Source organism: Sinohyriopsis cumingii, chromosome 11, assembly GCF_028554795.1.
Source record: "Sinohyriopsis cumingii isolate HCF-2022 chromosome 11, ASM2855479v2, whole genome shotgun sequence".
NCBI lineage: Eukaryota > Metazoa > Mollusca > Bivalvia > Unionida > Unionidae > Sinohyriopsis > Sinohyriopsis cumingii.
The window spans coordinates 65571737-65589292 of record NC_142971.1 but is presented as its reverse complement, the minus strand read 5'-3'; the positions used below and the strand labels follow the sequence as shown (position 1 = coordinate 65589292).

Sequence of the window (17556 nt, the reverse complement as noted above, 5' to 3'; positions counted from 1 at the left end):
ATTCATATATGTCAGGGAGAACACTAGTTTTGATATGTGTATGATGGGGAACACAAGCTATGATACATGTATGGCCAGGTCAGCAATAGTTTTGATCCATGTATGACAGGGGCAACACTGGCTATGATTCATATATGTCAGGGAAAACACTAGTTTTGATATGTGTATGATGGGAAACACAAGCTATGATACATGTATGGCCAGGTCAGCAGTAGTTTTGATCCATGTATGACAAGGGCAACACTGGCTGTGATACAAATATGGCAGGGACAACACTGGTTATTGTACATGTGTGGAATGAACTAGGTGTAGTATGTGTCAGAAAAGGGATAACAGTTTTTTTTATCAGTCTACCTGAACTTCTTTATTGCAATAAAATAATTGATGCAGACAATTTATATTTCTGAGGAGTTGTAAATTGTTATCTTCTTTTGAGCAATTATACTTCATTTCTTATTGATTCTCTCACTTCTTTGGTACAGGAGGCACAGACAAAGGTATTCTTCCTCATGTGTCCAATATTCGGCCAGGAGGTGTTGTTCACAGGTAAAGCATAAGCTAGATTTCAGCAGTAAGACCAGAATGTTCTCTTTGCTTTTCTCCCATTTTCAATCCATTGTGTTGACATGCATTGCCCTCCTTGCCCCACCTCCAGAAATACATATACATAAAAGCTGTAATATCAATGTGTACATCTCTTTTTATATTCCAACCATTAAACAAAGCTTCAAATCTTGATATGTTGGATTATTTAACTTAATTGAAATGGGTATTTTTTTACATGGTTATGGGTCCAAGTCATCCAAAATTGCACTCAAATTGATAGAATGGTGTGCAAAAGGTTACACCTAGTGAGTTAAATATCCCAAAGTAAAGGTTATTATATAGAAACATACAGGAAGCAAAAGTCAGTCACCATTTGACCATAAAAGCTGAATGGGTATTTTAACATAAATCCAGTTTTAACAAGGTAAAGATCACAGATTCCTATCGTATTCATATACATTGAGAAATGTAAAGTTGAAGTGTAAACGTTCATTACATCTGACCATAAGGTATGGCCCTGTGTTTGGTGTGTGACAAGAGTTGTTTGTTTGTATGTTATCCATCGGCATTTGCTATTTTAAAAACGAGTGGACAAAGATCTCTGACAAGATGAGCTTTTAGATTTATACAAATGATGCTGATCTGCAATCAGACATGGCCACCATTACTAATAATTGAAAAACATTTAGAGGAGTTTCAGAACCAATGAACAGAACTTAACCAAATTTGATGGAAATTGTTGAGGCACAAAGAGGTTTTAGTTTATATAAACAGTTTTGATCTCTCAGATATGGCCACTATTATGAAATATAATAAACTTACATTGCTTTGGTTTTGTGGTTTAATGCCATTTTTCAGCACATGGTAGAATATACATGGCAACCAGTATATTTAGTGGAGGTAGAACCCAGTAAAAACCTCTGACCTATGGGAAACTAATTTAAGGCTTTCTCACATACTGATTTTAGATAGAGTCCAGACTTGAACAGTCAGGACTTGAACCCACATGGCCTGAGGTGAGATTTGAGTGATCAGTACAGGTGAGCACTATAGCAGACCTGCCAACTCTTATGATTTTGTCTAAATCTTACGAAATTTACCCTTAATATACGAACTTACAGCATACATGCAAAAACTTCAGAAAAAGGATCATTACCAAAAAATCCAGAATTATTTTCATGGTGTTTGATTTGGATCCAGGTTTCATAGTAGAAGTAGTGAAATTGGTCAGGGAACCAGACTAACTTTACAGCAGCACATCAGATGGTTTAAACTGCACATATTTGTTCATGCTAAGCGTCTGCATGATCAAACTGTTGATCATAGAATTTTTTTAAAAATGGCATCCAGCAAGAGATGCATGTTTAAGACAAAAAGGGAAATAAGCCTCTTGAAAAGTGTTAATAATCAGCACAAAAAAATAAAAAGGAAAAAGGAATATTCAGATTCTTGTGAATATAGCTGGAAGGGACACATGTTTATTGGATATCACACGCCAATTTGAGTATGATTCATGGCGGGAAATATGATTGCCATCGTCATGTGAAATGGAAAAAAGAATTTCCAAGAATTATTAGTTGAGAGATAGCAACAAGCCATTGAGCTCCATAGGGTTTGAAACTAAAATTTGTGCAACTGTACTAGTGGTAAATAAAGTCTACACATACTTTATAAACTTTTCAGTTGAACATAATGTTTATTGTCGCTGCACATTCCAAATACTGAACGTTTGATTATGTTTTCCAGCTTTACAATAACAGTTTATGATATTTTGTTACACCTTACTGAAAACTGGTCAAACCTATGGAGAAAAATCAACTGCCTTACTGAGACCAACTCGTCGGGGTTGGCAGGGCTTTCAAATGCTTACAAATAATGCTGATCCACTGTCGAATTTGGATGTCATTACAAACAATAGAAAACCCTTTATATGGCTTATTCTCAAAAGCTGGTCAACAAGAATATGGGCGAATTTGACAGAAATCACTATGGCATAATGTTTGATCAACTGAGGCTTATCTGCCATCAAATATGGCTGCAATGACTAATGTAGAAGAACCTTTAACTGACTGCTCAGAAATGATCCAAAATGATTGGTCAAATTTGAGTGAAAATCATTCTGGCATAGAGAACTTTCAAGTGAAATCATTTTGGCATTGAGAGCTCTCAAATCTGTACAGATGAGGCTGATCTGCTGTCAAACATAGCAGCCATTATTAAAATTAAAATTACAGTGAGTGGATCTTTAAAATGTATCTACAGATTGTGACCAATTCTGACAGCATCCTGATATGACGGGTCATTATAAAGTTTTTTTTAATGCAGTTTATGCCTGTCCACAATCTAGTATGGCCTCCATTACTAAAAATAGAAAAACAAATTTTAAAAATCAGCTGAACAACATGTTACCAAAATTGACATTGTACTCTGCCTTGAAGTTGATTAATATTTTATACATATGATGCAAATCTTCTATCAAATTTGGCCATATTGCTAAAAATTTAAATGCATTTAAACAACTTTTCTCAAAAATACACTCAGCAGAATTTGACAAAGTTTGTAAGCATTTTGGAATAGAGGCTGTTCAATACTGAACAAATGATACTGATTTGCCATCAAGTATTTATGAAGGCTAAAAAAATCAGAAACCTTGAAATGGATCTTTTCATAATATAGTCAGTCAGCTGTTTTGGAAAGCATCTTACTGACTGAGATTTCTTGGTCAGTATTTCTCATGCATTTGGCAGATGTGAACTCAGGCCCATTTGCTTCACTGCATCATTGTTACATAATTAATGAGCTCACATTATAATTTCAACACAGGAAACCTACAAGGCTATCTTATGGCAGGTTATTAAGTTGCTAATGATTTCCTGAGTTGTCATGTACTATTTATTGACTATCGTTCTTTCACAGCAGTATTCTTGTTGTTATTAAAATGCATAGAAACTTGAATTGTTATAATTCAGTAAGATATAGAAAGCACAATGACATATTACGTTCAGTTTCAGAATTCACAGCATTATGATGCACTGAGGTGACAAGTCAAGTCATATTGATGACATAACAATGCCACGATGATGTCATTTTGAGCCATTCAGTAAATGTTGATTTTACAATAGCAGATACCCTTAAGATAATGACCAAGATGTCAGTCTTTTCTATTCTTTAACAAGCAGAGAGAGAGAGAGAGAACACATTTTCATTTATGTGTGTTAACCTAATTAGGTTGTTTCAAGGCAAAATAGCAAGCACTTATTGGTACAATTGTGTTAAACCATCTCTGCAACTCACAAAGGAAACTAGATTGACTAATGTTGTTAGTTGCCAGTACATGGCACAGTTTCAATTTCAGTTGCTTCAATTACTTCATATCCTTTAGACATTTCAAGTGTGCTTGTGTTTTGAGATGACGACAAAACATAATTAAAAACTGGATATATAGAGCCTGCAGCAGACGTCCTATATAGCAGTAACTGACTACAGTAAACATGGTTGATGTTTAACACCTGATGTCCATGTCACAGCATGGTTTGTGTTTCAGGATAGTATTGTGTGTTTTGTTTTCCAGCTAATGTCTATCCTAAAATTGGAAAAATAAGTGGACTTCATTACATGCCAATCATTCTTTGGAGGAGGAGAACCATTACCCTATGCGAATGATAAATGGGGTTGTAGTAGCCTAAGCCCTGTGTATTTTCTTTGCCATAGTTATAAGTAGATCACAGTTTCAGATGGCTTTCAAGGAGGCAGAAATAAAAATCACTTTTGATCCATGCTTTACTCAAGAATTTATGAGCTTATTAAGTTTATGTTTGCCATAGGAAAATGATGCAAGCATTTCATGTACCCTAACAAGTTTAAACATTTTGAAAGAAAGCCTAAAGGGGTCATACACACACTAGTATTAGTTTTGCGATGCAGTGAATACTTCATTAACATTTGAAAGAAAGCCTAAAGGGGTAATACACACACAAGTATTAGTTTTGCCATGCAGTGATTACTTCATTAACATATAATTAGGTGCATCCTTTTTTGTGTGCTAGCACATGTGCATATGTCACTTTGTCCTTATTCCATGATCTACTGCAAATTCATACTGCCCTTGTAAGTTTCCTAGACATCATGATTATGCCCTTCAATTGTAAATATTCTAGTCGCAATAATTTGATGAAGTTGAGTCATGTTAGCTTTAAGAAAATGCTAATGATAAAGCATTCTGGTTCTATTGAAAGTACATTTCTGATTGTATGAATTTCATGTATTTTGATAAGAGTTTATTGTGTGCAGGTACATTTGCATTTATTTCTTGTACTGTGATTTGAGTATATTATATGTAGGTCGATTTCTCATTGTACGAATTTCTTATAGTGTGATTTGAATGTATAACATGTAATTAGATTTCTCATTGTATGAATTTCTAGTACTGTGATTTGAATGTATAACATGTAATTAGATTTTTCATTGTACGAATTGCTAGTACTGTGTTTGAATGTATAACATATAATTAGATTTCCCATTGTACGAATTTCTAAGACTGTGATTTGAATGTATTACATGCAGTTAAATTTCTCATTGTATGAATTTCTTGTTTTTTGTTATATCTGTAAAAGTAAGTAGATTTCTCATTGTATAAATTTTTATTATTGGTATATGAGTGTATTACATGTATGTATACTTCACAGGTCAGATACTCTGGAGGTGGGAGATGTGATTTTGGCAGTAAATGGGATCCGCACCACCAACATGAAACATGATGAGATTATCAATCTACTGAAGAATGCAGATGAAAGGGTCGTGCTAGAAATAGAGTATACTCTCCCCAGTCCTGGTGGGTACCAGACTTCTTACACATATATATTTTTGTATCTCACCTTCTTTCCAGGGCTGCAGTTTTAATGTATTTCACTACTTGAATCTTTGTATGAATGGAGAAAAACTCACTAGTAAGATCCTGTTTCAAAAGGCAATATTGTTGTTAAAAACCAGATAAAAATCAGCTTGTCACCATATATTTATTCATTAGATAAAATCTAGGTCTTAAGTTAATAGCGTGTCCACTTTTCCCCGCTACTTTGTATATAAATATATGTTTTCTTATGTGTTATGCATAAGTTATACTAGTGGACGTTGCTAGTTGTTTCTCTTTTAGTGTGCATGCAATTTACATGTAGTTACCTAGTTTGGGTCTGCAATTTCTAAAGTCATGACTGCAAGTATGAATGTGTGTATATACATGTATGTGAATAGTGTATGTTTGAGATAGTAGTATTTCATTGCTCGCTATACATTGATCTGTACATATATCACAGAGGGCCTTAAAGTAGATAAGTTATATTATGTATCTAATTGGTTTATCCTCGTTAAATGGAGTCTTTATTATTATTGTTATGTTACTATGATTATTATTATTATTATTACCTCAATCCAAGAGTTAGAAGAATACAGGAATGACAATACTTATTTTTATCAGGATTGAGAAAGGACATACTAGGGACAACCATTTCATTTTAAGAGTATAATCAGGATAACGTATGACACAAATATCTGCTAAAGAACTATTGCATAGAATGTCATCAGAGGAGACAACAAAACACTGTTCCAAATTTAGGGTAAAAACAGGTACATTTTTCTTCATTTGTGAATGACAGGGTTGGGCAGGAAGGAGATATCCTATTTCCTCTTGAAAATATAATGATGATGCCCAATCCGCTGTTTTTGTCCAGAAATTCCAGTAATTGTGTCAGATTACAAGATAATCAATGCTGGCACTACTGATTACCAAATTTCCAAAGGCAATTAAAATTTTCAGATCTTGATTCATTTCAATTGAAGCAACATATTTGGCAATTGATAATTTAGGTACCTGTGCTGTCATAAATTTTCTTTTACCATGATGGCACTGATGCCTGCTTGTATCATTTTTTCTTTTTTTTAGAGTATAAATGATTAAAGGAACTAAATTTCTTTACTAAAGAAAGTGCAGAAGTACATAATTTAGTAAGTTCTAAAAAAAATTGTAATGGTTTTAAAATAAAAATGTTCTGAATAGGAGAGGCATTATGTATGAAATACCAGTTAATAATTGATAATAACTAAGGTTGAAGAGGAGCCAGATCTTGAATGAAAAATAGGATCCAGATATAGAATGGAAAATTGGATCCAGATCTGGAATGAAAAATTGGATCCAGATCTGGAATGAAAAATAGGATCCAGATATGGAATGGAAAATTGGATCCAGATCTGGAATGAAAAATAGGATCCAGATCTGGAATTGATAATTGGATTACGTATCTGGAATGGAAAATTGGAGCCAAATCTGGAATGAAAAATAGGAGCATGATCTGGAATGAAAAATATGGAACCAGATCTAGAATTGCATTGTTCAGTCTTTCTCAAATGTACTATATAATTGAACATGCCAGTATTTTTTAGGCAGAATTTTGCTACTACATGGGAAACTCTAGCTGCAACTGAGATAACATTAAAACAAAAGTAGATATGGGGAATCCTGTCTATACTCACTTATAAGTTGAGTCCAACTGCAAACAGCACAGGCCCAGATCTGCCTTTGCGTTATGTGCCAGCAGATGTGGGTCTGTGCCATTTGTTATATAGTACAAGTCACAAAGGTCATGTTGGCATTCAAGACCGACTATTTCAGTAATGGGTGTCATGTTTAGAATTTTGATCCTACATTCCTTTAAAAGGCAAGAATTCACTTCATTTTGATTCATATTCCTTTGGAAGGTCATTATTTAGCTGCCCTGAGAGGTGCGTACGTGGACACTTTTGGATGAAATTAACCTTAAGGTGTGATCCAGTACATTTTGGATTGAATGTTGCGAGCTGTGATGTCACAATGAAAGCTACGCATATTGATAAACAAATTTGTATTACCCTCGATTGTGACGATTCCACTCGACATGCTTTTATTTTGACGCAAGTTTAGTACATGGCCACCATTGTAAAAGTCCATAGCGATAATTTTCATGTGGAAGTTTCTTGGTGACAGTTAACATGTATGGCATTCAATAATCAGGATTGAAAAGACTTTTGTTAAAGAAAATTAGTGTTACATTTTAAAAGAACAATTGATATTTAATTTAAAATGAGTAAATGTGCATACATGACCCATGTGACTTGTACTATAGGAGTATTCAGTAGAACAGACAGCATAGACCCAGATCTGCCGGCATATTGTGCCATGGCAGATCTGGGTCTATGTTACCTGCATATTATGCCATAGCAGATCTGGGTCTATGTTGCCTGCATATTATGCCTTGGCAGATCTGGGTCTATGCTGTCTGTATATTATGCCATAGCAGATCTGGGTCTATGTTGCCTGCATATTATGCCATAGCAGATCTGGGTCTATGTTACCTGCATATTATGCCATAGCAGATCTGGGTCTATGTTGCCTGCATATTATGCCTTGGCAGATCTGGGTCTATGATGTTTGTAGCTGGACTTATAAGTGAGTACTGACAGTACTTTATTAATTCAGAAGATCAAAATGTTGGGCAAATCATTGTTGGTGTATTAAAAATTCCTGTCGTTAACATTCATAATGTGCATGAAGAATGAAATTATTGTCTTGGCTTTATGGTAATTCTTATGACAATATTAAGGTAGTCATTTTAAGTACCTAATAAAATCTGAATGTTCAAGGTACCTGGTTGCATAGTTTTCAGTTTCATATAAATGTTTACAGTTTTTAACTTAGGGACTCTTTTTCTAATCGTATTTAATTGATAAGAGATTAGTTTCATTTTTGCATCATTGTAAGTCACTCAGCTGTTAACCCACATGTATCTTGTTATTTCAGGTCCAATGAATATGATGTCAGTGAGGTGTAAGCAGCACACAGTCAGGCTGGACAAAGATGGCTCAAGTTTTGGATTCACTCTAAGGGGTGGCGTTAACAAGGATAACATGAAAAGTCGGCCCCAGACTATCACGCAGATCCGACCTGGAGGCTCCGCAGACAGGTATGTTGCCATAATTGATATCTCTCTGTTCGTTGATTAATGAAGAAAAATAATATAGTTATCATGCACAGTATGTACATACATATACAGTCTTATATGGTCCATACAGTTTTTGTTGTTTTGATCTGTGATTTGGTGACATCAGCCAGACTGAAACATGAGAATTACATGTGCTATTTGAATACTGGGTTTTACAATTAAAAGACTTTGATTTTTTTGTAGATGTTCGATATATAATTTAGGTCTTAATAATTGATCATGTAAAAAGAGCAAATATCAGTATTTGCCTACAGCCAACCTTGTATAATCGTGCATAATTTTGTTTGCTGTTTTAAGTTAAATGGCTGTCACTCTTGTAAGTTAGAAAAGATGTTGTGTACATTATTAAAATAATGTTATAAGAATGAGAATAGAAAAAGGAATGTTGATGAAAATAGCTGTTCCACATAAAGGTAATTGTTCATTAAGTCTTTAAATTTGTGGCTTGTACCAATAATGAAATTCCCAAAAGTTGTTTTTGCCTGGAAAATTTTGAGTTAACAGAAATATATATTCATATTGGAACACAAGTTTCTTAAGTCATCTCAAATTTAATTGAGTACTAAATTGAAAACTTAACACAGAATTACTACTTCTAAATTTAATTTAATAACTAAATTGAAAACTTAACACAGAATTACTAGTTGCATATTTAATTTAGTAACTAAATTGACAACTTAACACAGAAATAACTGGTTCCAAATTTAATTTAGTAACGAAATTGACAACTTAACACAGAATTACTAGTTCCAAATTTAATTTAGTAACTAAATTAACAACTTAACACAGAATTACTAGTTCCAAATTTAATTTAGTAACTAAATTAACAACTTAACACAGAATTACTAGTTCCAAATTTAATTTAGTAACTAAATTGAAAACTTAACACAGAATCACAACTTCTAAATTGACTTTAGTAACTATGTTGAAAACTTAACACAAAATCACCACTTCTAAATTTCATTTAGTAACTAAGTTAAAAACTTAACAAACCACAGAATCACTACTTTCAAATTTAATTTAGTAACTAAATTGAAAACTTAACACAGAATCACCACTTCTAAATTTAATTTAGTAACTAAATTGAAAACTTAACAAAGCACAGAATGACTACTTCCAAATTTAATTTAGTAACTGAATTGAAAACCTAACACAATCATTATTTCCAAATTTAATTTAGTAACTAAGTTGAAAAGTTAACAAAGCAGCACAAAATCACTACTTCCAAATTTATTTTAGTAACTAAACTGAAAATTTAACACAAAATCACTACTTCCACATTTTAACTTAGTATCTAAGTTGATATCTTAACAAAGCACAGAATCACTACTTCCAAAAACTAGAAGAAATCTCTCGAGATAGTACAGTTTTATTTGTAACTTCAACAACACATTAGCAAGTCTAGTAGGACCTAAATTCTTCTTTGATAAATCCAGGAGTTAGAGAAGTGGGTATGACTTACATATGTTTCCAATCAGTAATTTCCATGTAATGGGACTAGATCAGACCTTATGAATTTTAATTGTTTTTCTGCAGAGAGGGTTCCCTGAAGCCTGGAGACAGGATCCTGTCAGTGAATGACTACAATGTGTTCAGCTTGACACTAGCAGAGATGATGATGCTACTGCAGCAGTGTGAAAACCAGGCCCACTTCACTGTAGAATATGACATCTCCATCATAGGTCATTTGCTTTGAGTTATTGCAAAGGGGGGGGGGGGCTTTTTCATCTGAACTACATAACTACAGTGAGATAAACCTGGCAGTAAAGTATTTGAAAGTCACATGTCTTCTGCATCACTTGCTACAGTCAAGGTGAAACAATAGGATTATATCACAAGATGTCTAAAGTTTATGTGCTATTCTAGGAATTCCTGTTCCTGTCTTTTTTGTCTCATGTGTTTAAAAATATCATTGTGGACAATGTAAACAGTTTGCATTAAAGTTTTTTCTTTAACTCTTTACCTCATAGAGTGTATGGCTTTTCAGCCCTTCGATATGCCTTTTGTAAAGTTACCCAGTGCAGTACGCTATAAATAGAACACTGTAACCTCTTCGACTCCATACACATAGGCCTGCCTGTTAACTGTTAAGCAGTTTAGTGTATGTTATGTTTTTAACAGCAGTTTTAACCAGTTTACATTTCTAGCTGTATAATTATTTTTGAAAGAAGAATTTTTTATGTGCTATAAAATCTTGAACCTGTTCACCGTCAAGTCTGTGAAGTCGTGTGACCAACTGTAGTTGCCATTTCTCATACTCGAAATTTACAAGTTCTTTGCCTGTGTCCACATCACTAAATCATCAGAATTTGATAATTGATAAAAACTGATTGCTGCCTGCATCAATATCAGAGCCTTTAACTAAGTTATTGAAGCTTTCATAGTTGTGATTCTAATTGTGAAAACTTCGTAAGTACTGAATGAAATCCGCGACCTCCAGTTTGGAGAGTGGAGAATGCAACTCAGTTACTTTAAATAGTAGATTTCAACCAGAGCATAAATGGTGACCACGTGATCTGACGTAATGATCATTCACACAAATGAATGTAGTATATAATACAGGGTTTTCCCTGAAGGTGGTACTACAAAAACCCGGCTCAAAATGGCTGATGTTTACAGCAGTCGTTGAAAGATGCTTTCATGAGAATGGTGTAGAGGCATCAGAAGGCACTTCCATTCGAATCGGGTAGAGGCATCCAAAGGTACTTCCATGAGAGTGGAGTAGAAGTGTCCAAAGGCGCTTGCATAAGATAATGGGTTAATTCAGTTATCTACGTAAGTGGCTGCAATGAAACAGAAACTTTAGGACAACATTACTGTGGGTAGTAAGTTGACGCTGACAATGCTGTGAGTACCTGTCTTGCTTGTCTTACCTGCGTAAGCAATATGCTTGGTTCATCATTGTCAACAATGTTAATGATCTGTGTCAAAATTTTGAAAAGTCAAATATCTTCAGTATCAGATGCTGTATTTTTCAACTGAAAATTTAAGATCATGTTACAAAAGATCAAAGGGGCCCCGAGTGGCCGAGTGGTCTAAAGCGCTCACCGTTCCGGATCACTGCCATCTCACCTCTATCTGCGTGGGTTCGAGTCCAAGGCTCGGCTAGCGTGGGTACGTGGGAAAGCCTGCCAGTAGCTTCTCGTGGGTCGGTGGTTCTTCCCTGGGTTTTCCAGGGTTCTTCCTCCATCACTTATACTGGCCGCCATGTATAGCCTATCTTGTGCTGAAAAATGGCGTTAAACTCTAGAACAACAACAACAACAAAAGGTCAAAAGTAGCTGATGTGCATGTTTCTGTCTTGCCTGTTTCACATACATGAGCATAAGATCAATAATAAGTTCTGTGTCAAAGTTTATGACAATCAGGTACAGGAGTTATACTTTTACAAGTTTTCAGACACAGATGAGATAATAAAGTCCGCTGAACACTTTTTGTTTGCATAAATATGCCTTTGTAATCATTTAGGTATTATATGACCTAGAATTTGTTTGCATAAATATTCCATTGTAATGATTTCAGTATTATATGACCTAGAATTTGTTTTAATGATTTCGGTATTATGTGACCTAGAATTTGTTGTTTGCATAAACCTGCCTTTGTAATGATTTCGGTATTATATGACCTAGAATTTGTAATGATTTCGGTATTATATGACATAGAATTTGTAATGATTTTGGTATTATATGACCTAGAATTTGTTGTAATGATTTCGGTATTATATGACCTAGAATTTGTTGTAATGATTTCGGTATTATATGACTTAGAATTTGTTGTAATGATTTCGGTATTATATGGCCTAGAATTTGTAATGATTTCAGTATTATATGACCTAGAATTTGTAATGATTTTGGTATTATATGACCTAGAATTTGTAATGATTTCAGTATTATATGACCTAGAATTTGTTGAAAAAACTGTTGGCTTCCACTGCTCTTTAGAATGTTTATTTAGGTTTAGTTTTATTGATTTGGTATGACAAAGTCATTTGTTAAGAAGCCAAAGTCTACATGGGTATGAAAAGACTGTGTTCAGCGAGCATTGATTAAAATAGGTAATTTTTTACTTGGGTAAAGGACATGTCCTACAGATACAAGTTTCATAATCTATGAGCTATATAAAGATTTTAAGCACATATTGGGTGTTTTGTTTCCATTAGATGCTGTGCAGAAGGCAACAGGTCCCTTGTTGATTGAGATTGACAAGACCCCTGGAGCTGCCCTTGGCATCAGCCTGTCCCATGCTCGTCACCAGGGACATCACTGTGTCTGTATAGACAGCATCCGTCCCATGAGTGTTGCAGACAGGTGAGTGTGATCTTACGGTTCTGTTCAGTTTTGTAGGGTGTACATGCCATTAGCATCACGTATGGGTAGACATTAAGTTCTGTACATTCAGTGTACATGCCATTAGCATCACAGATGGGCAGACATTAAGTTCTGTACAGTCAGTGTACATGCCATTAGCATCACAGATGGGCAGACATTAAGTTCTGTACAGCCAGTGTACATGCGATATGCATCACATATGGGTAGACATTAAGTTCTGTACAGCCAGTGTAAATGCCATTAGCATCACATATGGGTAGACATTAAGTTCTGTACAGCCAGTGTACATGCCATAAGCATCACAGATGGGCAGACATTAAGTTCTGTACAGCCAGTGTACATGCCATAAGCATCACAGATGGGTAGACATTAAGTTCTGTACAGCCAGTGTACATGCCATAAGCATCACAGATGGGTAGACATTAAGTTATAGTTATGTATATCTCTCTGTGTAGTCACCAGGAACATCATTGGCTGTACAGCCTGTATACATGCCATGAGCATTACAGATGGGTAGACATTAAGTTCTGTACAGCCAGTGTATATGCCATAAGCATCACAGATGGGTAGACATTAAGTTATAGTTCTGTATAGCTGTCTATGTAGTCACCAGGAACATATTGTCTGTACAGCCAGTATACATGCCATAAGCATCGCAGATGGGTAGACATTAAGTTACAGTTGTACAGCTCTACACTGTCACCAGGAACATTATTGTTTAGCTGTTATACATGCCTTGAGCATCATGGATGGGAAGATTTAAGGTCTAGTTCTGTGTAGTTTCAATTAGCCATCAGGGACATCATTGCAGAGAGAGAGAGTGCACATGCCTTGAGCATCAGATACAGTTAGACATGAAGTTATAGTTCTGTACAGTTCTACATAGGCATCAGGCACATCACCATCTGTACATATGGTATACATGCCATGATTATCACTGATGGGCACACATTAAGTTATAATTCTCTACATAGTCACCAGGAACATCATTGTTTGTATAACAGGTATAAATGCCATGAGTATCACAGACGGGTTAACATTAAGTTATGATTCTTTTTAGTTGCTGCACATAGCCACCAGGAACATCATTGCCTGTACAGATGGTATACATGCCATGGGCATCACAGATGGGCTAACATTGAACTATAGTTTTGTGCAGTTCCACAATGCCATCAGGAACATCACTGTCTGTACAGAGAGTGTATATACCGTGAGCATCATACAGAGAGATGGACATCAAGTTATCGCTTTATATCATTCCATATAGCCACCAGAGACATCACTGTTTAGACAGCATACACTGCAGGAGTTTCACATGGAGGCTGGTGATATGTTCTGTAATTACTAATTGCCTGCCTACCCCAACTGTCCGCTCTGGTGGCCTAGTGATTAGAGCATCTGCCTCATATGGAGGGAGGTTGTGGGTTCGAACCATGAGTCGTACCAAAGACTTCTAAAAATGGTACTAACAGCTGCCTCACTAGGCACGCAGCATTAAGAGGTTAGTGTTAGGATTGGTTGGCCTAGTGTCAGGATAATGTGACTGGGTGGGACATCATGCTAAATGTCTGCGGCATGGTGCTTCAGTGCTAGACATCACTTTAAACTGCCACACTGCAGACATCATAGTGATATGACTGGAAAATTGTTAAAGCTACATTAAAAATCTAAATCACACACACACCTACCCCAATTCCTAACCTCTTGTTAGAAGCAGGGTTGATAATAGTCCTACAGAGTAAGATTACCAATTTTGTTTTCACACAGTAACTTGGATTTTCTATCATGTCTAGTTACCAATCATTGTGGCTCGCTTTTGCAGTTAGGAAGAAGTCTACTGATTTAGGGGTCAAAAGACAAGGTTACTGTGACTGGAAAAGGAAAATGGTTTCTGCACAATAGCATTAGTTCCACTTCACAGACCTGGACCATAAATATTGAATGGCATCCCTGGAAAAAGAAAAATAGTTTTTGCACAAAAATGTCAGTTCTGAACCATGTACTCCTTCATCATTGTTTGTGGATGACTTGCATGTAGGGTGAGAAAGAAGCCTCCTGAACATGGGTATCAAAGGTCAAGGTCACTGGCTGAAAGAAGAAAAAAGTTTTGCGTAATTATAGTTCTAGACCAAACACCCAGACCAAATTTTGTAGAAGATTTGTGCTTAAGGTGTGAAAAAGGACAATTGATTTTGGAGTCAACAAGTCTGAGGTCAAGATTTAATTAAAAAAATGGGTTTTGCAAAACAACTTTTGCTTTATTATAAGTTCCTTGACTGAACTTGTTGACGGCTTGCACTTATGGTAGTAAAGAAGCTTATAGATTCAGGGATGTAAAGGCAAGAGAAGTGACAATCAGGGTAATAAGTCTAATAAGAACACAGTGGCTCCCTTATAGTAATTTTAGTTTAAGACCGCATTGTGTGATCAATGGTCTTGGTCATTGGGACTTACTGATCAGCATCTCCAGAGTTAACCCAGTCCGTTTTTGTGCCTTTACATTGCAGTATAATTTGTCTTTTGATTGGTCGCATACACCATTCTGCATAGAACAGGTATACGGTTCAGCACAGTAATCAGATAATCATATTGTTGTGCTTGGATGACGACCATGTGCTAGCCAACTCATTGTTTAATAATGCTAGGGTTATTGATAGTTGCATGTACTATGCTTAAGACTTTGTCAGTCTCCACATATGATACACCTGTACACTTTTAGTAAAGAACAACGTATTGGAAGCCACCAAGCTCAGCGGTGTCAATTCTAGGATTGCATAATTGTAGGATTCATGAGAATTTCATTACAAAACATTATGCAAGAAACTGCTTAAAAATCCCACTTGCTAGATGTACCTTTATTTCTTCATTAAATCCTTCATGTGTGTAAAAATCCTCGCTCCCTTCCTTTCTGTTCCAGTGAAGGTAGCAATTTTGCCTCCAGAATTTTCAGTTTTAGAATAACCCTTGGCCCAGTTGTATTCTGGTATGTGTAGATTTTCCATTTTTGTCTTCATTATTTTCAGCTGGAAAGCCACAGATTTATGTCATGCAGTTATCTCAGTTTATCTAAAGATGTAGCTTTGAGATTAGCCCATCATATCTGTGCGTATTAAATAAACTTTCCTAATATCTGTTTGGTTCATTGCCTAAATCATGTGATCATTTTTTCTTGCATTTGACAGCTGAATGAAATACATCAATGACATCGACTGCATTGTAAATGTCTGGTTTTCGTATTTAATGTCATTTTTCCAGGTGTGGAGCCCTTCATGTGGGAGACCACATCATGTCTATAGATGGTGCTAGTGTAGAACACATGACTGTTGCTGAGGCAACCCAACTTCTGAAGTCCAATGTAGGGGATCAGATCAAATTTGAGATTCTGCCAGTCAGACTGATGGAAAAGAAATTCTCTGCCTCTCGTGATTCTGTCTTTCATCGTGGGACAAGTAAGTTCCCATTCAATTGCTGATCAGCGTAAATTAAATTGACTTAGGCAATGTTTTACATGATACAAACTAGTTAAAATTTTATTTTTTCAAGATCAGATTTCTGTTTCTGTTGATTATTTTTTATATAGATTTATTTCATTTTGAATTTATGTTTAATGGCTAATCATTTTATTAGAAGAATTTAAAGCTATTTTTATATGGCAGTTTGTTATGATGTCATTGTCTCTATTTGTCTGTTACCAGATTTGTTTTTACACAACTACAGTTCACCTTTATGAATAGCTTATACTTGAAGTAAGAAAAAAAAATCCATTAATTTAGGGTCATAATGTCAAAAGAAAAGGTCAACAATTGAAAGAAGAAAATGGTTTTAGCACAGTAACATTAGTGTATACACCCTATATCTGAACCAGAAAGCATTGTGTATGCCTTGCACAAGGTATAAAGAAAGTGACTGTTGATTTTGGGGTCAGAACTCAAAGGTCAAGATGACTGAAAAAAGAAAAGAAAAATGGTTCCACAAAATAACATTTGTTCACAGAACTGGACCAAATTTTGCAGGTGACATGCATTTGGCTTAAGGAAAATGCCTAATGATTTTGGGGTCAAAGGATTAAAAATAAAGGTCACAGTGAATGAAGGAATAAAATGGTTTCTGCACAGTAACATTGGTTCTACATCTCTGGGAGAAACTTTGTTGATCATGATCATTGTGGTTTGATGAATGGATTTTCTTGAATAAGTTTTGTTTTTGAGTAAGTTTCATGACTAGACTTTCAGGCAGGCTTGCACTTAGGATAATAATAAAACATTGATTATGGGGTCTAAATATCAGTGGTCATGGTAATGTTAAATAAGAAAACTGGTTTCAGCTGTGAAAGTTTAGTTCAAGACCACATACCTTGGCCAGAGGTCTAGGTCACTGAGACCTGTTGGTCATACCTTGATCAAGGGTCAAGGTCATTGAGACCTATTAGTCATACCTTGATCAAGGGTTTAGGTCATTGAGACCTATTAGTCATACCTTGATCAAGGGTTTAGGTCATTGAGACCTATTAGTCATACCTTGATCAAGGGTCTAGGTCATTGAGACCTATTAGTCATACCTTGATCAAGGGTCTAGGTCATTGAGACCTATTAGTCATACCTTGATCAAGGGTCTAGGTCATTGAGACCTATTAGTCATACCTTGTTCAAGGG

At 35.4% G+C, this 17556-nt stretch overlaps 1 protein-coding gene across 3 annotated transcripts in view; it reads left to right on the top strand.

Annotated features, from left to right (window-relative positions):
• Positions 1-17556, top strand: part of LOC149788596 (glutamate receptor-interacting protein 1-like) — a 101902-nt gene that overhangs the window by 39322 nt on the left and 45024 nt on the right. For all 3 annotated transcript variants that reach the window (XR_016424177.1, XM_089974648.1, XM_089974647.1), the window contains exons 4-9: positions 483-546; positions 5232-5377; positions 8375-8537; positions 10113-10258; positions 12736-12883; positions 16160-16353. Coding sequence is in view for 2 of the 3 variants with exons in the window: in XM_089974648.1 (XP_089830774.1) it covers positions 483-546; positions 5232-5377; positions 8375-8537; positions 10113-10258; positions 12736-12883; positions 16160-16353 (861 nt within the window). In the remaining variant the exon portion in view is untranslated. The remainder of the gene's footprint in view (positions 1-482; positions 547-5231; positions 5378-8374; positions 8538-10112; positions 10259-12735; positions 12884-16159; positions 16354-17556) is intronic.